We start from the raw sequence: 23798 nt of genomic DNA on the forward strand, positions 1-23798 counted from the left end.
GTTTTATGTGTACTTGTATGTGTATGTTTGTGTGTATTTTGTGTGAAAATTAAAAAAATAAAAAATAAAAAAATTTAAATTTTTTTTTTTCAATTTGCCAACTTTACAGAAGTCCACCTAATGGGGCACCTGTTGTATATTTCATTCACATCTCTTACTTCCACTGTGACCAACATAATTGGACCCAGATTATTTGATTGTGATTCTACGAAGTTTACTATTGTCCTTTCCTTTCCTTTCCTCTTCTCTCCTCTCCTCTCCCCTCCCTTCTCCTCTCCTCTCCTTTTTTTCTGTCTCCAAATCAGGAGTCGATTCCTGGCAACTGCCTGGACAAGCCCCTAAGATTTTCTTGGCAAGATTTCAAAAGTGGATTGACTTATGGATAATTAATTAATTATACAACAACTAAAGAATTAAATAGGCGCAGTACAAGGTTGAACATTCTTTACTGATTTCAATGGTATATTATACCCAGTATTGATTGCATTTCAATGTTGGGTGAGTTTTTCGACAGTGCTGAATAATTTCTGGGTCAAGGCTGGACCAGGTGCTTTGCAGAAAACTTACTGCTGGATCTGGAGTAGCTGGCATTGGATGAGACTGTTCCCGCTGGAGGGACATGAATGGTAAAACGGATGTTTTGTCTGTGCTTTTTAAGAGAGGTGTCACTGTGACAGTAGGTATTGTTAAGCTCCTCTCTGTGGAAAAGCTTGAACTGTTGAGAATTACTGGTGGCTGTTCTAAAATAAAAGGTTTTGCCTTCTTTGATCTATGGCATATTAGGAAGATACAAAGAACAATGGCAATTATAATGAATAAAGCAGTCACAGAAGAAAGGGGTACGATGATTATCAACCAGTTCCTGCTGCTCAATGTCTGAAGCCAGGTGCTTTCAGTCTGTGTATTTATTGTGGTCACAGACCAAACAGTATTATCTTCATCATACTGTCCATCTTTCTGATGCTCCCAATGGATTTGGTCAGGCCTGAAAGTCTGTGCTGGTACATCTGTGCGCGTACCATGCTTTGGAATAACCAGATGTCCATTTTCTGTAATGTAAGTTTCTAAAATGTCAACAGTAGTTAAAAAAGGCACTTCTGGAGTAAACACCTGAACCGGTGAAGGATCCTGTTGCACTATGACAAAGTGGAACTCACCAATGGCAGGCTGAACATTGTCTGCTTTAAGTATAAAGGAAAAGGAATCATTTAATACATCGGTATTTGTCATATTAGCACTGGTTTCAAGGAAAATGACACCCATGTCAATGTCTCTTTTTGTGAAGAAAACCAGGTTCTTGCTTTCAGCGTTACTCAACGACTTCCTTGAAAGACTTCCGTAAACTGGTGACATTATGACTTCAAACCGGGGGTTGCTTTTTGTCAGGTTGGCTAACTGTGTAGCATCCAAATAACTTGCATTGAGCTGGTAAGACATCCTGTTGGGAATGGTCACATTAAGAGCCATTTGCAAAAGAGGTTGTACTAAGAGCTTCAGAACTTGTCCTGTTAGATTACTGTCTCTTGTGAACACTGTAAATTCTAACGTATCGCCAAAAGCAGTGAAGTCTGCCATACAGTACAACAATTTTGCTGCATATAAATCTCTTTGGTGAAATGAGGTCACCTGTTCATTCTCAATCAGAAGACTCCCATATCTAAAAGGCTTTGTGACTTCAAACCTGATTTCAGGGTTCTTCCCATTTGTTGTGGCCGAAAGATGAACATTTGTAATAGCAACTCTGTCCTGTCCCTGGAGAAGAACCACTTCTGTGAAGTTAATCAATGTGATGGACACCGGTATCACATCAAGCTGAAAGAGTTTATACTGTGGACGGTGCTGCCCATCGGTCACACTAAAATAGAAAACCCCTGAGAAAGGGCTCCCATCTTGTACAAACCAAACGCTGCCATCATTAATATCAGCTTGTGTGAAATTTTTGATAGACTCATTCAAATGAGTCCACAGTGCTAAATGTCCATTTTGGGGATCAGTTATAACGGTATATTTAATCTCTTCTGGTGAGTTATCCAAATCTTCAACGTTTAGGTTATCTTGTCCTAGAACTGTTCGATCTCCTTGCAAAACATTCAAACATAGCAGTTTTGACTTTAGTTTTGGAACCTGGTCATTCACTGGTACAACAGTAATATTAAATGCCTCTTCTAAAACATCAATATTGGGTTTCACGGTAGACTTGCTTTTCTCATTTAGCCACACAACAAAGATAAAGTGATCGGTGAGTGATTCAGAGTCATCGTGAACATAGGTAATTCCAAATTTGTTAATGATATACTGGGAGAAATGGGGTTTGTCTCTAGTAATATTTCGTTCTCCCACAATAATTCTGCCATGTTGAGGCAATGCTATGACTTCATACCACACTTCAAATGAAGAACGTTGTGTCTTGGGTAATTTAGAGAGTAGGTTTGAGCTATCCAGCTTAGTTTTGTCAATTAAAACTTTGCCACCTTCCTGGACGACAGCACCTACAAAAGAAAAAAAAAACCTTTCAATAGAAAATTGGAGAGTGAATCTTAAACATAATATGGTGTTGAGACATCAAGCAATCTAACTGGAATTCTAAGGGAAAGGCCATCCACTGGTTACTTCTGTGAGTAATTCCAGTGGGCAGAAAATATTACAATGCAATTTTTTTTCTGAGTAAGAGCAGAATTAGTTCTGACAAATGTTGGAAAATTACCATTTGAATAGAAGAAAAATGTTTTGCTATGTTTTGCAACTGACACAGAGGAATCAAATGTGAAAGGAACACATGGAAAGACAGGTAGGCAGATCTTACAATTATAAGCAGCCTTTTTCCTTCCCATTGCAGTAGAAAAGCAAATTAGGTAAATGAAAGTGGAAATGCAAATGCAAATGGTGGCATTTCAGTGCCAGCTGGACTATTTAAAATATACAAAGCTGGGTTGGCTCCAGAACTGGCAATCTTTTTCACCCATGCAGACCAAGTAATGCACATTTCAGGAGACAGGAATAAGCTATCATAGTTCCATTCTACAAATAAGGTAGGAAATGCATGCAGGACGTGGCTTCAGGAATTCTTAATAGGAGCTCTATTTTGGGTTAAGTAAATGAGAAGGAGAAGAGGAAGAGGGACATTTAGAATAGAAGAGTCACCACCCTTCTGAGCTGTAACTCTCCAATCCCTCCCATAAAATGCCTTGGAAACTTTGTCCTAGGGTTTGTTTCAGGGGTGAAATGCTCCCGGATCGGGCCGGATCACCCAGTCCAGTAGCGATCTTGGCCATTGGTTCAGCGATCCGGTAGCGATGGCGGAGTGAAGCTCCACCCACCCGCCCAGGTGTCATTACTTCCTGGTTTTAACCAGGAAATAATGTGGTTTTTACCTTCTATGCATGCACAGGTTTTGCGCATGCGCAGGTCTGCACATGCACGTGATGCACGCATACATGTGCAAGCAAAGCGAGTGCGCATGCGGTGCTTGCGCTTCCGAACCGGTAAGGAAGGTAAGTAGATTTCACCCCTGGTTTGTCTGTTTTCTGCAAATTCCCTTGCAGGGTCCAGCCCATTTTCAGTCTCAATCTTTCTTTTCCAGCTGTTGGCCTTGTACCAAATTTGGCTATATTCCATTCAGTTTTGAGAGAGTTTATCCTCATCAGAGATGGACAGTGTTCTGAATTCTTTTAACATAAATTTCTTTTCAATACTGTATCCCATTGGGTCGGAAAGAACTGAAAGATGAGAAAACTGGCCTCCACACTGTATCGAGTTGCCAAATACTGCAAATTAAACTATCTAAGGAGCCTCTTTAGAAAAAAAAACAGGATAGGGGGAATAAGTGTTTTGGCAGTGGAATGTCGGAGCTCAAGAATATATCAATCCCTTTCTGATTAAGTAGCCTGCAAGAGGCAATTTGCATAGTTATTAGTGGAGTTAAAATCAGTTTGAATTCTGTCTATTAAAAAAGCTATGAAAAAAATCAGGTAGTCTTCAATGGGTTGTTATTAATTAATTAGTATACTGCATGAAAGTACCTCAAGCCAATTTGGATGGAACATCTATGCATACTATTCAATCAGATCCCAATCTCCAAAGGGATTGGGCCAAATGGTGTATTGCCTTCCACTCTACTTCATTTTTTTATAAATGGCATAGTAGCTTTCTAATTAGAACATCATGCCTTTAAATTACCTCATAAGCTGCAGACCATTTAGTTTTATGATAGTAAGGGACATATTGAAGAAAGTACATGTTCCCTAACCTGGTAACAAAATTTCTACAGTGAGGGAAGCCGAAGCAGAAAACACAAGAGAACTCCATTTACCAAAATAGTTCAAGAGACATTAATTCCAGAGATTTGAGAGATCTCAAGGAAGCAAGTTCCAGCAAGCTTCTGCCCTGAAGCTTCAATTTAAGTGACCATCAAAGTTGAATATATTATTATTTTACTTTTATCCTGCCCAGAGTCTGAATGATAGGGAAGCCTAGCAATATTGTTTAAAAAAAATTCAGAAAGAAACATATGTGGTATATAAATGGAACTCAAGTGAAAATCGTTTATATCTTTGGGAAATTACATTTTATTCTTTCTTTTCTTTTAGATCTAGTATAGAAAAAAACATTAAAAACATAACTCAACAAATGTTTTATGGTTCCCTTATGTACAATTATAAAGACTAGCATTATTTAAGTGCCATTGAGTTGAGCCCAATGCTGGTGACTGTATGGGTAGAGTCACTCTCTCAGTCTGTCTCCAATGATAATCCATAACTCTTCCAAGAAAATACTATTAACCTTTTTGACCTGTCCATCAACTTTATTATAAGGATTAGAGATCACAGTAAAATGTACATGTTTTGTTTCAAACTCTGCCATGCACAATGAAACAAGGATGTCATCCTTTAAAACCAGATTTCTGTTACTTGCCTAAACTAATACTTTCCAGATTAGAGTTTCTAACTCTTCCAGGTGGTTTAATTCATGCTGGAAAAAAAAGAGTTGAAGAGGATATGCAGAAAAATGTGAGCCCTCCTCTTAACTTTTGAGATTTTGAGACAGAATTAAAGTTGCGGTTAAGGATGAATACTTTAGAGATATAAGAGAACAGCTCCTTATCAGCAGTAGTATTCACTTACCTTCGCTACTGGTTCGCAATTTTTTTTTTGCTTTAATTTATGCCGCCCTTCTCCGGAGACTCAGGGCGGCTTACAATGGGTTAAGCAATAGCCTTCATACTTTTGTATATTTATACAAAGTCAGTTTATTGCCCCCACAATCTGGGTCCTCATTTCACCTACCTTTGAAAGGATGGAAGGCTGAGTCAACCTTGAGCCTGGTGAGATTTGAACTTGCAGTAATTGCAAGCAGCAGATGTTAATAACAGTGCTTTAGTCCACTGTACTACAGGCTCTTCAATTTGATTTATATCCCGCCCTTCTCCGGAGACTCAGGGCGGCTTACAATACGTTAAGCAATAGCCTTCATACTTTTTGTATATTTATACAAAGTCAGCTTATTGCCCCCACAAACTGGGTCCTCATTTTACCTACCTTAGAAAGGATGGAAGGCTGAGTCAACCTTGAGCCTGGTGAGATTCGAACTTACAGTAATTGCAGACAGCTGGTGTTAATCACAATGCTTTTAGTCTGCTGAGCTACCTCAAATGTGAGTGCAAGTGTGCGCAGGACCTTCTGTGCATGTGCAGGACCTTCCGTGCATGCGCAAGACTTTCCGTGCAGGCGCAGGATCTTCCACGCATGCACAGAGCATCAAAAACGGGATGTGACTGACATCCAGGCAGGTGGGCGGAGCCTCTCACCGCTACCGGTTCGCCTGAACTGGATAAAACCGGCTGAATACCACCACTGCTCCTTATCATCTTAGAAGATGGGTAGACAAGCTAAGTTTATTATCCTCCTAGTCTCCTATGTACAGTCTGAATGTGCTTTAGCATAATTCAATGTTTTACCCTATTCGGCCTACTAGAACGATAGTATCCTTATTAATATGCATGTCTTTCTGTTTAGAAGTTGAATCAGTAAGCCATATATTACTTTGATGTTTATTCTGCATCCTATTCAATTTATACAGCTCCTTTTTATATAAAATCCAGGAAAAAGAACACAGAAAGTACAAATAATATGACTTTTTCAGACCAAAATATGGAAGTTGTCTATAATGCTGATGAGGTTTCTCCAAAGTATACGATTTTGAGATAATTCCATTAAGTTTCTGCAAAGAAGATCTCTCCTACCCTGAGTTTTTGCAAAGAAGATCAGATAATATGTGATTCCACATAACTTACCTGTGTTGGCCAGTAGCTGACTGCTCTGATTATGTGCTCTAATTTCATAGGATATATTAATATGGAACACCTGCGGTCCCAGAGCAGCTGGTGGAGAAGAGACCGTAAATGTAAAACAATCTTGTGTGCTCCAATCAACTGATTGTTTGTCTGAATGCTCGTAGATGATCAATCCTTTATCCACCTGTACAGAGGAAAAAATGCTGAATTTGCTGGCAGTGAAAACAGTTACAAATACATTTTTATTTAAAGCTTTTGTTTAGTAAGAATGAATGTTTCATATCTTAATCAAAACTTGGTGTTAAAATCTGTAAACCTGTACAAGTGTTGTAGGTACTCCAAAACCATACACACCTTAATTTTGTGGATAGTTTTAAGATTGCAATCATAATTACCTTGAAACAGATTTAATCTAAGTGATGTGTGCTTACAGAACTCAGAGATTAATTCAAAATTTCCTTAAACAATCACAATAAAAACAGATTTGCCAATTATGATTATGGTTAGAGAGGGCAAAAATCTGAGAATGAATGTCTTTGAGTTTTAGAGAATGTAAACTTGGATGTGGAAAGCAGTTATTTCATTGCGTCTTCGGGGAATAATTGGGATGATTTGGCAATAATAACAATATTATTATTGTTGTCATTTTTATTATTGCCAAAAAAAATCTTCTTTTCCAGCAGTTCTTGGATCGACAACATTGGCTTTATATCTAGGCTGCAAACAGATAGATAGATAGATAGATAGATAGATAGATAGATAGATAGATAGATAGATAGATAGATAGATAGATAGATAGATAGACAGACAGACAGACAGACAGACAGACAGACAGACAGACAGACAGACAGAGACACAGACAGAGATTGTCAGGGTTCTGACCAATGCCCTAATTAAATCATGAGGCTCAAGCCAAGCTTCAAAAGAAATCCAGTTATTTATTAGGAGCTTCATGTCAGCACGATCAGATCAGGAATGCTTCGCGAGTTGACAGAGATGATAGAGATAGAGAAATAGCGATAGAGATATATATTTTAATGACCCTGTAATTCCTTGCATTGGGTTGGAGACGGGGTGACTGCACCCAGAGAGAGAAATATCTGCTGCTACCTAGGATCGAACTCACAGCCTCCAGACTGTGAGGTGAGATTTCACCTCTAGGCCACCACACTGCTCAGATTGAAGCGGTATATAAATGCTATAAAAATATCTGGGACAGGCCTGCTGGTGAATATTTAGTAGAAAGAAATATTATGTACAGACTTATTGATATGGGTCTCATAATTACATTAAACTTCATTTCCTATTTATAAATGTGGCTCACAACAAATTCAAGTCTTATTTCTAAATTGTTGGCTTACTTCTCCTAAATCTTTCAGTCCTTTTCCTAAATTTAAGTGGGATTTCTTTGTATCCCACCTTTATTATTTTTGCAACTAACTTAAGGAGGCAAACCTATTCAACACATCTTCCTCCTATTTTTCCCACTACAACAATCCCATGAGGTGATTTAGGCTGAGAGGGAGGGACTGGTTCAAGGTCACTCAGATGGCTTTTCAAGCATTAATCAATATTGACAGTAGCCGCCAAACCCACTTCATAGTAAGGCTTTTCATAGCACTGTCTTCAACTACTGACTATTTTGAAAGTTAAAAGAAATACCTCCAACATTTTCATATTCCACCTAAATATCATTCTAAAAAAGATTAGGCAATGAAGAAATGTTTGTAAATGAGGCATGCTTCCAGTTTCCTAAGTAGATGAACACTTACCATAGATTGTGTAAAACTTGAAATATCCCGTATGTTATTTTCAGAAAATATACGGATCAGTCTTCCAAGTTTGGGGGAATTTGCAATTGTAAAAACAATTGTTCTATTTTCTACCTCAACCACATCATTGGTGACAGCCTTCAGATGGTAGGATGTAATTGGTTTCCTGGAACCTGAACAATTATAATAATAGTGCAGAAGGATAATAATATTGTCAATACAGTTTATGATCTTCTTTAATCTTAAATTCTGTCTGCCCTTGAGCAGTTGAATCATTTAAAAGCAGTGCAATCCTCTGAACATTCATTGAGAGGTATTTTCAACCAAATGTATAATTTCAAATGAGGGATCTCATAACAAACCATTATCCTGTACGGAAGCTCTTTGCACCCAGACATCTAGTGTATATATATATATATATACACACACTGTATATATGTGTGTGTGTGTGTGTCAGGGGTGAAATGCTCCCGGTTCGGACCGGATCACCTGATCCAGTAGCAATGGCGGCGGGTGGTTCGGAGAACCGGTAGCAAAAATCCCTGCGCCCCCCCCCCCAAATGCCCAAATGAGCCACACGATCATCAGAGGCTTTTTTTTTTTTTTTTACTTTTAAAAGCATTTTTTCTACAACCTCTTCCAATGAAAAAATGCTTTTAAAAGTAAAAAAAAAGCCTCTGATGATTGCACGGCTCAGCTGCAATCACAGAGGCTTTTCAAAGCATTTTTTTCTGCAACCTCTTGGCCGAAGAGATGGTTAAAAAAATGCTTTGAAAAGTCTTTGACGATCCCAGCTGAGTTGCCTGATTGTCAGAGGCTTTTGAAAGCATTAGAAAAAATGCTTTGAAAAGTTAAAAAAAAAAAAAAGTTGGCCACGCCCACCCAGTCACATTACCCCCCCCCCCAAAAGCCATGCCCACAGAACCGGTAGTAACAAATTTTACATTTCACCCCTGGTGTGTGTGTGTGTGTGTGTGTGTGTGTGTGTGTGTGTATATTATACAGTACATACAAATACACAAGTGTGTATATGTGTGTGTGTGGGTGTATATATATATATGTGTGTGTGTGTGTGTGTACATACATTCATACATACATACACATACACACAAGCTTTTCATTCAAATCCCTCATTTATACTTTATGCCCTGGGGAACATCAAACAGCCTGCCAGTCTCCCTTTCATCTCTGGTGTAGGTGGAACTATTTTTGGTATTTTGGACATTAGGTGGAGATGGATTAAGAATGGGCACCTGAAGTTTTCCTAATGAATTAAGGGGCACTTAAAATTCTCTTCCAACATAGGCCTGTTCCTCTCCGTTCTCAGTGTAGATATTGACATGCTATGCAACATGCTATTCTAATGCAAGCCTCATGTTGATAGAGGTTGTGTCCTACAATTTGAAGTGGTATAATATGTAGTTTCTGCACTTTGAAGCAGCTCTTTATGAAAGATCAAACCAACTGTTATTTTACAAAGATCAACCAGGCCAGAGTTTAAAAGAATTAGATCAACAGAAGGGTTTTTAAGCAATGTTCTTACATTCTTTCACTAAGTACAAAGGGTGAAATCGAATGTGATCTAAAATCAAATAACAATGCAGTTCCAAAAACCTATGAGCCATAATGCATAATTATGTATGCTGCTAACATTTACATTTGTATTTATTTGGATAGAAAGTAAATGTTCTGAACTGTATGCTCAGCAGATAGCAATAATAGAATGGATCAAAAAGGTCAACAAGGAACTCATCCAAGCTTGGAGAAAAGAAAGGTAAAATAAAAATTCTAACAAGGACATTTGGCAAGAATTTTTTAAAAAACAAAACAGAAATTATTGCATTGTCTATAAATTCTGGTCAGTTAGTTTTGCTTTTGTATGGAGAATTGATGGAACAGGCATAGCACACTTCTCCAAACAGAGAGTTTCTGAGTCTCTGGCTAGGAATTGTTGCAGTGCCAGGAACAGAATTGGCTGTCTAGTTCATGTTATTTATATCTATCTATATTTATTTATTTATTATTGGATTCCTTTATTTTACAGACTTTCAGGGCCCATTGATCAATTTGACTCTAAGTGGCATACAATGAAGCAATAAAACACTATAACAATAATCAATGGAACTCAAATATTATATAGGAATATTATAAGTAACATTACATTCATTCTGTCTCAAATGCTGTTCAAAACTATTATAAGTTTATAATAGTTTCCAAATGTGAGCAGTAAATATATCAATTTTATCTGTGGAAGGAAGGAATTCCATAAGAGGGAGTTTTTTGCAGAAATTGCATCCCTCTGTCCTCTTCTGCTATATTTCTTGGAGGTGGGTGAGGGATTCTGTTTAAAAGTATGCCATATAACTTAGCTCAAAGTTATGAAAAATGCTAAAATAGCATCTTGAATTGCATCCAGAAATGAATTGGCTGTCAGTGCAGTTCCTATAGTATTGATGCTAAATAGTCATCTTGAATAGTTCAATGCAGTCCCATCTATAGCATATTGTAGTAATCCAACTATAAATTAATGGGACTGTGAGTGGACTGTTGTTGTCTACTCTAGAAATGGCCACAAGGGGCATGCCAGCTGAAAATGGTCAAAATCTCATTTGGCCAGTCTTCACTTGCTGTTCCAACAAGAGATGCATACTTGTCAGATCCTTTAGATAGACCAGACCAGAAAATCCACAGATTAGACCTATATTTTATTGAGATTGTCTATAATCTTGTGCTGTTCCTCCCCTTTCTTCTCAGTGAATTAGGGAGATGTTGCCTGAACTGCTTCCAAATGTTTCCTGGATCTTAAAGAATGTTTCAACCCTCTTTGTCCAGGTAACAGTTCTTGAGTATTTTTTTCAAAACCATCTCCCTTATTTTCCTATAACGCCAGAGTTTTTTCAGGGAGGATAAATCCATCAAGAGTTAAAGTTGGCCTTGTTCCAAATTTAACTGGCTTCTGGATCAGAAGCCATTCTGTCTTGCTTGGGTTAAATCACAACCTGTTGCTTCCCACTCAAATCCTTACAGCCTCCAGACATCAGGCCAGGACTTGCACAACTTCTCTCAATTGGTGTAAGGTAGAGGTGTATCTATCTACCTATCCGTATCTCAACACACTGAATGACTTCCAACAGCAGGTTCACACAGATAAAAGTCAAACCTTGTTGTAGCTCTTATTATTGTATCCTAAAATTCTACCTTTCTTTATAGGTTGGAACCAACTGCTCAAGAAATAAAGCCAGCAAAGTCCAAGTTTTTGTTATTAACATTGCTTCTGTCTCATTTGGATTTAATTTGAGCTTGTTCCCTCTCTCATCCAGCTCATTACTGACATTAAGCAATATTCAAGGGTTCTGGTCATTTTAGACACTAAATCATAAATTTTTATTCAGTGACTTTGGGCCAATCACTTTCTCTTAATTTAACCTCTTAAACATGTTATGAGACTAAAAGGAAGGAAATCACACATGCCAGCTTGAAGCAACCAATAATAAACAAATTGTAAGGTAGAGGTCAGAAGATTATGTATGACAGTGTTTTCATGTTTTAAAACAGCCTTTAAAAATACCAGTTTTCCTTAGTTCTCGATTATGAATGTCAATTTTGGGGAAAATATTGGCATAAAGCAGAGGTCTTCAAACTTGGCAGCTTTAAGACTTGTGGACTTCAACTCTCAGAATTCTCCAGCCAGCTATGGCTGAAGTCCACAAGTCTTAAAGCTGCCAAGTTTGAAGACCTCTGGCATAAAGGAACAAGACTCAGCCTTTTAAAATGTGTCATACCTAGTTTGCTTATAATTATTTTCACTTCCTATGAGCATTCTTATAAAAGAATATGCCTCAAGGCATTTTTGTGACCAAATGTCAAAATGAGGATCAAAAGCATTAAGCCATGTGTCAAATATGAATCACAAATTGCAATTTGCCACTGAAGTTGCTAAACATGTTTTTCTGTATTGCTGAAATAGTCTAGTTTCCTACCAGTTTTAATCCAGAAACCACATAAAATAGGTTCACATAATTTTAAAAAGTAAGCAGTAAGCACTACACTTCCTAATCCTGATTTAGGATCAAGATGGACATAATGGCATTTTTGAATTCCCAGTGTTGTTTTCTTTTTCAAAAAGAATAAGTTAAATATTTACCAATCATCTCATTGTTTATTTTAGTTTATTCCAAATAAATTAAGAAAACAAAGCCTTACCTGGAAAAATTTCTAATCCATTATTATTTTCAAGGCGAATAACCAAATTTCGAGCTGTGATGCTAAATATCTGACGAGGTGCAAAGTTTATGCCATCTGTAACTTGAAAACTGAAACCTCCAGACATTGATCCTAGAGGAAAGCAGAGTCATAAAACAACAGCAATAATAATACTTAAAAAAACATGTAGCAATTAGCATGCAACAAAATAAATACATTTAATTAAATTTAAATCAAGAATGATTATTTAAATTATTTAAATCAGAATAATTAGTTCTTCAATGCAGTCTTTTTGTACTGATAACCGACTTTGGGTCGAGGAATTATTTCTGAAAGGAGATCAAAATAAACATTGTTCCTGTTGAACAGGAATATTTTCAGTCAATACATTATGGTATCTGTATGCTTTGGCCAAACCTACAACTGGCTGCTTGTTGGGATTAGTAATTAAATTGATTGTGGTCCAGTATTTGAATTTGACTGCATTTGCTTCTTACATTCAGACAATGTTTCAGGGAGTCAGGTAGATCCCACGAAAAAGTAATAGACAATGTCAAAAAAACACTGGCAGTTGGAAATTGTGGCTTGATTTGCATGGCCGCAGTTTGCCAAACTGTGGTTCACTGCTTGCATTTTTTATTCATCAGAATTATTCTTCTGGAATTGCTACCTATCCTTGCATGCCTATGTGTATGTGCATATGCAAATATTGTGCAGGGAAAATATATATTCTAGTATTAGCCATAGCTCTTACTTGTACAGTAATCACTTCATTTCATTTGCATTTTAGTAGAAAAAAAATGCTCATGCATATTTCTTATCTTGGTGTTTATCTGTCTTGTTCCTGAGTTTCTGGTATGGACTTTCATCTATTTGTTTTATTGAGCATGGTAGGAACATATCTGGAAAAATGTCAGACTATATTAAGTCATTTAATATTCTCTGGATTAATGAATATGAATTTCTGTTAAAATAGCTTGCTTGCTTGCTTCCTATCCCATCCACACACACACACACAAACCAGTCATAGATATAAAAGCAGTGGTGTGCAATGGAAACTTTATTTACATGCTTTTATATTTCTGCTCCCCTCCTAAATCCAATCCAAACCTTAACTCTGCTTTCATAAAGCCTAAGTTTTATGAAGTTTGCTTTCTGAACATAAAACATAAAAGGATTCTCCTTGCAGCTAATATGTTATATGCTAAGTCATGGAATTACCACAAATGCCATTCAATTCTATCTCTATGAAGCTGATTTATTAAAGATCCCAGAAGTATAAAATATGTGGTTCTCCTATTGGGTTTGACTCTTAACTAGGCTATTTTTAACAGAAGTAAAAACATAATTAACTCTAGCATGAAATTCCATCAACAGTGCAAAATACCTCTATGGACGAATACCACTTGTCCTTCTTCAATATGAGCTTGGGTAAAATTAAGGATATTCTTGTTTGGAGAAGACTTGAGTGCCAAGTGGCCATTATTCGGAGGAGAAACAGAATACAATAATTCTACTGGAGAAGAATCTTTATCTTCTGCCAAGAGTTCATTTGTTGTTATTTCAGTGACTGATCCTACCCACACCTTAAAGAAAAAGAAGAAAAAAGAATTGTTACTCAGATTCTGGCTTTGTTGTTAAATATATAGTTTGGTAAACAAAGCTGGTTGAAAAAACAGCTGAGCTTTGCTGATATATCTTTTTAAATAACTTTTATTGTAGATGTTTTTCAAAAGAATTAAAAACAGTACAAATTTTAAGTTAAAGATGTTTAGAAGGGAAGGGAAGGGAAGGGAAGGGAAGGGAAGGGAAGGAAAGGAAAGGAAAGGAAAGGAAAGGAAAGGAGGAAAGGAAGGGAAGGGAAGGGAAGGGAAGGAAAGGAAGGAAAGGAAAGGAAAGGAAAGGAAAGGAAAGGAAAGGAAAGGAAAGGAAAGGAAAGGAAAGGAAAGGAAAGGAAAGGGATTCTTTTCTGATATATTCTTAAGGATTTTCTATAGGTTATAATACACAACATGGGGTCCACTAGATGTTTTGAACTATAAAAACAACTTGCTGATTCTAGGTATTGGGAACTATGTCCAGATCTTAGAGAAAACAAGTTACAGTATCTGCTCTGTAGCTAATCAATAAGAGTTTATTACTGTAATAACAACAATAGCATCCAACTAAATTAGATTATTAAAATAAAGCAAGCACACAATGATTGGGCCCTTGTGTGAAAGGCTCGTGAACATAGTTCAGTTCTGGCACACAGAATAAATCTCTGGTCTCGGAGGCACCTTGTTCTTTGATGTTAAGTTTGCATCTGACTATGATTAAGTACATCAGTGGGCAATTTAAAAAAAAACATCTGACAAGACTGAAACCTACCCATTCCACTGTTGCATTTAAAACTCATTTCAAAAGACTTCAACTAAATATCAAACCACATCCTGCATTAATTCATATCTAAAGAAACACGGCATGGAATCGCATAGCCTGCGAGCATACAAATATGAATGAAGATATCTGAGATGACTGAAATAGCTTTGTTGTCTCAGTACCTGTCTCAATAGTATCAGTACTTCCTTGCACTTTGAAGTACAGATGGATCTATGATTAAAACAAATGGAGAAGTAACTGGGCTAAACTGATGTCAACACTTAGCTACCTTTTGCTGACCTGGCTCAAAAGAGAGACAGACGCCAGGCTAAAAGAATTTGGAAGGGTGCCCAAAAGTCATAATATCTTGGACATCCTACTGCAACTTTCAGATAGCCACCGGATATTGTAAGCATGTTTGTACACACATACACACATACACACATACACACACACACACACACACACACACACACACACACACACACGTAACTTTCCCAGTCTCTTTAATGTTTTTGCTGTAACAGAATTCCTCTGTATCAGAATTTCAGGACAATTCAGCAAGGTTTCCTCCCTATGTTTATATTCCATGCTTCTACCGTTTATTTACAAATTCATAGACAATTCAATTGGATAAGATCTGACTAAGTATGCATTAAGTTATCTAAATTTCTATATTTCCTGATACTCTTCTATTCGCCAAACACTGGTTCGTCAGCTGGAACAAATTTATGAACAAACTTAGATGACTGCTAAAAGCTCTTTTTCTTTCCCATATATGCATAAACCTAAGTCTAATATCCTCAACTTCGCTTATCTGGATTCCTGAGGAGCTTAGTTTACACATAAAACTACTCACACATACAAAGTATGGTCATATATTTAAATCTATTCACATATACAAGGTAAGGAAATATATCTAAAAGCATGTTTGATTTGATTGCTTTTGATGAAAGACAGAAAATTAGTAAAAGAAATGTTGATGAAAAATTCTGAATGTTGGACAGATTATTTCCCCCCAATAATGTAAAAAAAAAAATCAAAAGGATCTTGGGAGAATAGAAAGATGTGGAAGAAAAACAAAAACAAAGTGCAAAAAACAAGAATGAAAAAATAATTACTGCAACTACGGAATATATGAGGGGAAAAAAATTAATTTCCCAACAAAATATGTAGATACGGTATTGTGGAGGTTATGTGGAACAAAGTAAAAAAAAATGTTCAATGACATAATGAAGCTGTAAACAAGGGGAAAAAATATGCACAGGTAGTCCTCCACTTACAACTGTTCATTTAATGACGGCTCAGAGTTACAATGGCCTCAAAAAATGGGATTTAAATCTTGTACTTGCACTTATGACCATCACACCACCCCCATGGTCATGAGATTGAAATTTGGGGATTGGCAAATGACTTGTTCAATGTGTATCTGATGGCTGTAGTAGACAATTGGAAGAAATGTATTACTGTTTCACTCTACGAACAGAAAGATAGTAAGAATGAATGCAAAAGCTACTGAGGATTAGTTTGTAAGTACACCTGGGAAAGTGTTGGGCACAATTGTATCAAAATGGGGGGGGAAACCTGTTCATGCAAATAAGGAGTTAAATGGTAATAAAAGTGAAATTTTCGCAAGTGTACTGAACATTGTTAGGTGAGGAAACATACATAGATGGTTTAAGAAGTGTAAACACTGACAGAAAAATGATGAGTTGTATGTGGCTTTGGATGAAAAAACGGTTATATAAAGAGTATACTTCTGTCTACTTTGACAGTGAGAGATTGGTATATCAGGAAAAACAAAGAAAAAGATTGCATTGCAAACAGATGTGCGTTTGGTAAAACATGAAAAGGTAATGTCATGAATGAGTGAGTATTGAATGAATGTAGACCAGGGGTGAAATCCAACAGGTTCTGACAGGTTCTGGAGAACGGGTAGCCGAAATTTTGAGTAGTTCGGAGAACCGGAAAATACTATCTCTGGCTGGCCCCAGAGTGGGGTGGGAATGGGGATTCTGCAGTATCCTTCCCCTGGAGTAGGGTGGGAATGGAGATTTTGCAGTATCCTTCTCCTGCCATGCCCACCAAGCCATGCCCACCAAGCCATGCCCACCAAGCCACACCACGCCCACCAAGCCACTCCTACAGAACTGGTAGTAAAAAAATTTGGATTTCACCACTGATGTAGACTGAATACAAAGAAGAACAAGGACTGGACACAAAACAAACACCTGAATTTTGCATCCAAAATTTATCACATTTTGAATTGTGAGCAGTCCAGAGTTGTTTGCTGAGATGGTTGACCATAGAAATAAAATCAAAATCAGTAAGTAAGTATGTCAAGGGGAAGCCTGAAAATGTCGTAGTTAGAAAGTTAGATGGACCTGATGGTTATTCCTAGGGAAAGGAATTCCTAGAAATAGTTCCTTTAAAATGGAACTGTCAGAATTTTAAATAACAAAAGGCAATAATATATTAACATGTTGGGAAAAGGCTGATTTGCAAGCATAGAAAGATATGGAGCATTATAGTGAACGGCTTTGGTGTAAATTAGATTTAACTATGTTTCCTTATTTCCTGGCTTTAATTTCTTTGACTTTTTCTCACTTCTGTCACACCATGTTGTATGCCCAGAAAAGGTGATAATGTGATGGGTATCTATCCATGCGTGTATGTGCAATTAATCAACAAAACACTATTACAGTAATCTGATTATTAATAGAAAAGATAGGAGGGAAGGAAGTACTCCAACCCCTTGGTAGTGGTTTGTTGGCTCTATCATAAATCATTTAACAACATGTTTTAACCAAAAATGCTTTTAAAAGAGCTGTCCATGATGGAACCTTGTGACAGAACGAGATTACTAACTGAAGCAGAAAACAAATTTTTGCCTTTTTAGAGGTTCTGTTTGCATTTTTTCTGAATTAGAACATATAGTACATTGTAGTAGAGAATGAATGAAGCACACTGCAGAAAAATAACTTATTCCCAATTACCATGATCATAAGAACCACTGAAAGTATTGAACCAAGGTCCTATAGCAGTGATGGCGAACCTATGGCACGTGTACCAGAGGTGGCATACAGCTCCCTCTCTGTGGGCACACGAGCTCTTGCCCCAGCTCAGCTCCACTGCACATGCACGCAGCGCCTCCCATCTCTGCCACGCATGGGAAGGGGCAGGGCACATGCGGGGGGCCCATGCATGCATGCATGTGTGTGTGCATGCGTTTGCAGGGGAGCTGGGGTGCATACGTGGGGGCCGCGTGCACATTGCATTTTGGGGGTTCATGAGCGTGCTTGCACGCTTTGGCACTCAGTCCGGAAAAGGTTAGCCATCACTGTCCTATAGGCTGCATATGGTAGTTTGCCTGCTCTGTGGTTACACAGACAGATGTGAAGGGAGGGATAACCTAGCGAGAGCAATATGTCAGCACTGTGGATTCCACACGATTGTTCTTTAGAAAGATGACTCATGTGCTAGGTTTTTACCATTTCCTTGCCATTAAATTACGTCAAATTTGAAACTGCAAAAATGTTTCATGTAATGCACGTATGGAAAACGAAGCTTAACAAATGTTATTCTCTTATTGAATATTTTTTCTTTAAGTCGCATGTTACGGATGTTGACCTTCCTAAAGACTTTTCAGTGGCTACATTTGATCCCTTAAGAGCATCTTACTCAGCATTAGGCAGTACTTGTACCCAGAGACACAAAGAGATGGAAATCCATTTAAAATCCAATTTAAATTTTTCAAAGAGCCATGGGAAAAAATGATATATGCAAGTTCTAAACAAAGCTAAATTATAAACCAAAATAATTATATCTGTGCAATCCCTCCCACGACATTTATCAATAATTTAAGGGAAAAAATTGTCATAATGTGAGAATGCTGCATTTTCCCCATCTCATCATCAAGGAAGGCTGCTTTCAGAAGTAATGAGTCATGCTTTGGTCCTTCTGAAATCAAGATCTGAGATGACTAAATCCCAATTGCAATGACTAACTTCATCCCAGCCCAGGCCATAAACTTTCTGAAAATGATGGTGAAGTAAAGGATATTCCTCCAGCCCTGAGCTTTGGTTAAGCTGATCTACTTGAGTATTGAAGCTTAAGAGTATTGCCTGAATCTTTCAAAATAAGCACAAGTTATACAGTTGTGCTTTTTTATGGATTACTGCAATATCACATACAGGTAGACTTACAATCGTTCATTTAGCAACCATTCGAAGTGACAAAGAGTGACTTAAGACCGTTTCTCACACTTACAATCGTTGCAGCATCTCAAAGGTCACGTGATCAAAATTCACGTATCTTGGCATCTGATCTCATATTTATAACGGTTGCAGAGTTCCAGGATCACGTGATCACCTTTTACGACCGTCTGACAAGCAAAGTCAAGGGGGAAGCCAAATTCACTTATCAACCGTGTTACTAACTTAACAACTGCAGTGATTCACTTAAGAAATGTGGCAAGAAAGGTCATAATATAGGGTAAAATTCACTTAACAACTATCTCATTTAGCAACATAAATTTTGGGCTCAATTGTGGTCGTACATCGAGGACTACCTGTTAATGTTCCTTAGGTGCATTAAAGAGATTCAAATTGGATTTGAAAAAAAATATTACCACCTTCAGAAACTGACAATCAGTGGTGGGTTGCCCCCGGTTCGGACCGGTTCGTAAGAACTGGTAGTAAAACCGGCAGGAGGCTCCACCCACCGAACCGGACATCATCAGGAAGCTTCTGCGCATGCACAGAGGCATGCATGCGCATGATTGCAAACTGGTAGTAAAAGTAAGTACAACCCACCCCTACTGACAATCAAATAAAAGTGAAAAAAATACATTAGTGTGTACAAGAAATCTTTATATACTGAATCCTTCCAAAATAAAAACAGAGCTTACTTTGCCAACAGAAGATCTCAGGAAGCAGCTTGGAAAAGAAAAAAATGATTTAGCATCACTGACATACTGAAAATATTCACATTGTATGCTATCCTATCTTTATAATGTATTATCTGTTTAAGAACACATTTTATTTTCATTTATCCTAATTTTGTCTCGCATATTCTCCACTATTACAGGATTTTTCTTGATAAGATTTGAGAACACCAAATATTTGGCCCAGATGTATAAACTTTTTTATTTAGCTTTTCCATTTCATACTTTCATTTTGAAATGTTAATATTAGCAAATCCACAGCTCTGAGATTTTTTCCCCCCTTTTACGCATGTTTCTAAGGATCACACTCTGATCTTCATTACTAAAATGAACACAATGCTTAATAATGTTTTTGATAAAATAGGGAAACTTCCATAAAATTGAAAACGGATCTCCCCCTTCTGGTTACACTGCAGTACTTGCGCTAAAAATCATGCCATCTAATAATACAACTACTTTTGCTCATTTTTAAAATTTGGGGTAAAGGAGGATCTTTACTAAAAAAAATAAGAGATAACTAATGTTAGTATATCTGTGACTAAAAGACATTGGATAGTTATCTCCTTAACAATTTAATGCCTAAGGATATTTTTTGAAAAATAACTTCAAAATACCTACCCAGGTAAATAGATACAAAAAGAAAAAGTCAATAAGAATTTGTTTCACACACCAATGGGCTAGTTAATCCTGTAACCCATGAAAGGAACTTAATAATTGTTAATATTGTCCTCTATTAGTCCCAACTAGTCTGGACAAGGATAATGGGGTTTGGCTGAGGCATAGATACTTCACGCTATCAGAAAGCAGTCGGTACAATTTGGAAAGAATTCCAGAGGAAACTTATACACTAACCTATTACTCCTATGACAATCAGGAGGAAAAGAAAGCAGTAGAAAAAAAATGAAGAAACTAATGCTAAGGACTTTAATTTAAATTTAATTTAAAAAAGGAGAGGGGGAGAAAAACGTTTACCGTAATAATTGACGTAAAAATTTTAGTTACTGAGGTTTATGTATAGATAATGTGGAGACAACATAGCAATGTGGAAAACTGCTCCCATTCCATTTGTACCTTCTCATTCAGAACTCTGATTGAAGTTATTTGCAAATGTTGGAAAGTTCCAAATAGGCTCAAAATTGTATGTACCTGGTTTTTTTTTTTAAGACAGGTAATGAAGACTCCAATGCTGGAGAGTTTCAAGAAAAGATTGGACAACCGTTTGTTCAGGATGCAATAAGATCTACTGCCTTGGGCAGGAGGTTGGACAAGAAGACCTCCAAGGTCTTTTTCAGCCCTATGATTCTATGAATTAATTGACTGAATTACCAATCAAGAGGCAATTCTTGAATATAATAAAGGGATGCAATGTTTCCAGATACATATTACGTGAAAAATCAACTTTCAAGCACTCCAGGGTATTAATAATTTCTCATCATTTAATCCGGTTATTAACTCATTTTAAACAAGATCAACTATATTCTAGCAATAACAGCACAGAGTTGGAATATGAGCATTAAAAATAAATCAAGGACACATTGAAAATGCATTACTTGTCTGCCTTGTCTTTTTTGCTGTCCCCTGGATTTCTTTTAAATTCAACAGTAGTAAACGTGAAAACTGTCCAGATCAGTGGTGAAATGTAAAATTTGTTACTACCGGTTCTGTGGGCGTGGCTTGGTAGGAGGTAATGTGACTGAGTGGGCGTGGCCAACTTTTTTTTTTTTTAACTTTTAAAACCATTTTTTCTATAACCTCTTCGGCCGAAGAGGTTGTAAAAAAAATGCTTTTAAAAGCCTCTGATGATCCCAGCTGAGCCGCATGATCATCAGGGTTTTTTTTTTTTTACTTTTAAAAGCATTTTTTCGGCCGAAGAGGTTGTAGAAAAAATGCTTTTAAAAATTTTTTAAAAAGCCTCTGATGATTGCGCGGCTCAGCTGGGCATGGGGGGTGGGGGCAGGGATTTTTGCTACTGGTTCTCCGAACCACCTGCTGCCATCGCTACTAGATCGGGCGATTTGGTCTGAACCGGGAGCATTTCACCCCTGGTCCAGATGTTTTAAACATTGGTATAACCTCTTGAGAGAGCCGATTTGGTGTAGTGGCATCAGGCTAGAAAACAGGATACTATCTAGTCTATTTTAGGCACAAATCCATCTGGGTGACCTTGGGCCAGTCACATTCTCTCCACCCTAGGAAGGAGGCAATAGCAAAACCACTTCTGAAAAAACTTGCCAAGAAAACTGCAGGGACTTCTCCAGGTGGTCTCTGAGATTTGGGCATAATCTGAATGGGGAAAAATATACCCTAGAACAGCAGTTCTCAAAATGTGATCTGTGGATTCTTCAGACTCCCTGAGTACCTTTCAAGGGGTCTACAAACTCAAATATTTTAAAATTTCTCAGTCTCCATTTCCAATATAGTTAATATTGATAGATGTAAAGCAATGTTCTATGAATTTAAAGTAACTTCACTTCTTTCCTGATAAATTTATTCAATGCCACTCCATTAACAGTAACATTCATATTATGGAGGCTCAACTATAGTCCCAATTAAATCCTCCCATTTTTGAATATCTTCTTCCAGGACTTTGGAACCCCTCAATCATTTTTAAGAATGTAAATCCTGAGATCAAAATGTTTGAGAACTGCTGTTCTAGATAATCAATCGCTATTCATATAGGACAGATAACCCAGAGACAAGTGCTATTTTTCATATATATGAGATATTTCTAGTAATGTGTTGATTACCTTTGTTTTTCTATTTGCACTTCACCTGTTACAAACAGAAGACCATCATGTATTACCAGTTAAACATTTAGATCTTGAATTCCTCAGGACATACCCGGAGTGCTATATTTCTCTTTATGATGGGAGCTTCATCATTTACTGGTGTAATAGTCACAAATATGATCTGAGGCAAGCTATGCTTCCATAGTTGTGTGCAGTTTGCAATAATGGTAAAATTGTCAAGCAGCTGTTCACTGTCATCATGAACATAGAAGATCAAACCTTGTTCTACCTAAAAAAGGAAAGTCACAAAATTTAAAATGCATCCACTTTAAAAAATTAAACCATAAGCATGTAATCATTTCAGTTGTTGGACTAGTGTTATTTAATCTAAGCACGTTATTTTTCTTTTTGAATTACCTGCTATATTATATACAATGGTGGAGACTGTACAGTTTTCCAAAAATAGGGAGGTTTTTGAAGCCTGAAGTCCAAAAATAGGAAAGCTCAAGAAGTTTTAATTGTTCTCTGATATATGATTTCAAAATCTAATGATAAAATTAAAGCCAGAAACATATTTATAATAACTTTACCTGTTTTCTGGTAAATTTAGTCAATGCCATTCCAAAAAAATGAGAGTTTGCAATTCGTCCATGTTTTGGTGACTCAGCTAGACTGAAGTCACAATTAACTTCTGCAAAGTGGCTATTAGAAATTTTTAGAATATCTTCTTCAAGGACTTTTGAACTCCCTTCAGCAACTGTGAAGTTGTGAACTTCTAGTGGGATCAGCTTTGGAATGATGTCCACAGTAATTTCTATTCCACTGACTGTCTGGATGCCATTGGTGACATCCAAGGAAAAGTGGTCTTGGAGTTGGTTGGAGATGGTCTGTATGTACTGGATAATACCATCATTGATGTCTTGTTGAGTAAAAGACAAAACTGGATTTTTTTCTGCTCCAAGGTAGTTTTCTTTTGATATAAACTTCCAAAGATAGCCATAGACTGGAGATGATCTTATTTTGAATTCTATCTCTGATGGCAAGCTGTTGTCATGCACAGCCTTAAAAAAAATATAAGACCAGGTCATTAAGGACATAAAGATAAGAGCTGTTTTTCTAAATACGGCTCTTTATATTTAAAATATAACAACAGCACTGAACATTCTGATGATTTAACTATGTCCCTACAGGTATAGATGGCCTCTAAACCAGTGTTAGGTTTCAACATTTTTTACTACTGGTTCTGTTGGTGTGGCTTGGTGGGCGTGGCATGGTGGGCATGGCAGGGGAAGGATACTATAAAATCTCCATTCCCTACCCAATCCAGGAGAAGGTTACTGCAAAATCCCCATTTCCTCCCGATCAGCTACGAGTCAGGAGATAGAGAATAGATGGGGGCGGGGCCAGTCAGAGGTGGTATTTACCAGTTCTCCGATCTACTCAAAGTTTCTCCAGAACTGGTCAGAACCTGCTGAAACCCATCTCTGCTCCAAACTCTT

At 37.2% G+C, this 23798-nt stretch overlaps 1 protein-coding gene across 3 annotated transcripts in view; it reads right to left on the minus strand.

The window, feature by feature from the left end:
• Positions 1-429: 429 nt before the first annotated feature.
• The window catches only part of LOC117679186 (chondroitin sulfate proteoglycan 4-like), a 38076-nt gene continuing 14707 nt past the window's right edge, over positions 430-23798 (minus strand). For 2 of the 3 annotated variants that reach the window (XM_034440871.3, XM_087885665.1), the window contains 7 exons: positions 22890-23360; positions 22412-22588; positions 13652-13850; positions 12265-12396; positions 8062-8234; positions 6290-6473; positions 430-2489 (listed from right to left, as the gene is read on the minus strand). In XM_034440871.3, the coding sequence (XP_034296762.2) occupies positions 466-2489; positions 6290-6473; positions 8062-8234; positions 12265-12396; positions 13652-13850; positions 22412-22588; positions 22890-23360 (3360 nt within the window). In that variant the 3' untranslated portion in view covers positions 430-465. The remainder of the gene's footprint in view (positions 2490-6289; positions 6474-8061; positions 8235-12264; positions 12397-13651; positions 13851-22411; positions 22589-22889; positions 23361-23798) is intronic. The other variant, XM_087885664.1, reaches the window with a different exon arrangement.

This window comes from Pantherophis guttatus, chromosome 2, assembly GCF_059756535.1.
Source record: "Pantherophis guttatus breed Tessera chromosome 2, ASM5975653v1, whole genome shotgun sequence".
Lineage (NCBI taxonomy): Eukaryota > Metazoa > Chordata > Lepidosauria > Squamata > Colubridae > Pantherophis > Pantherophis guttatus.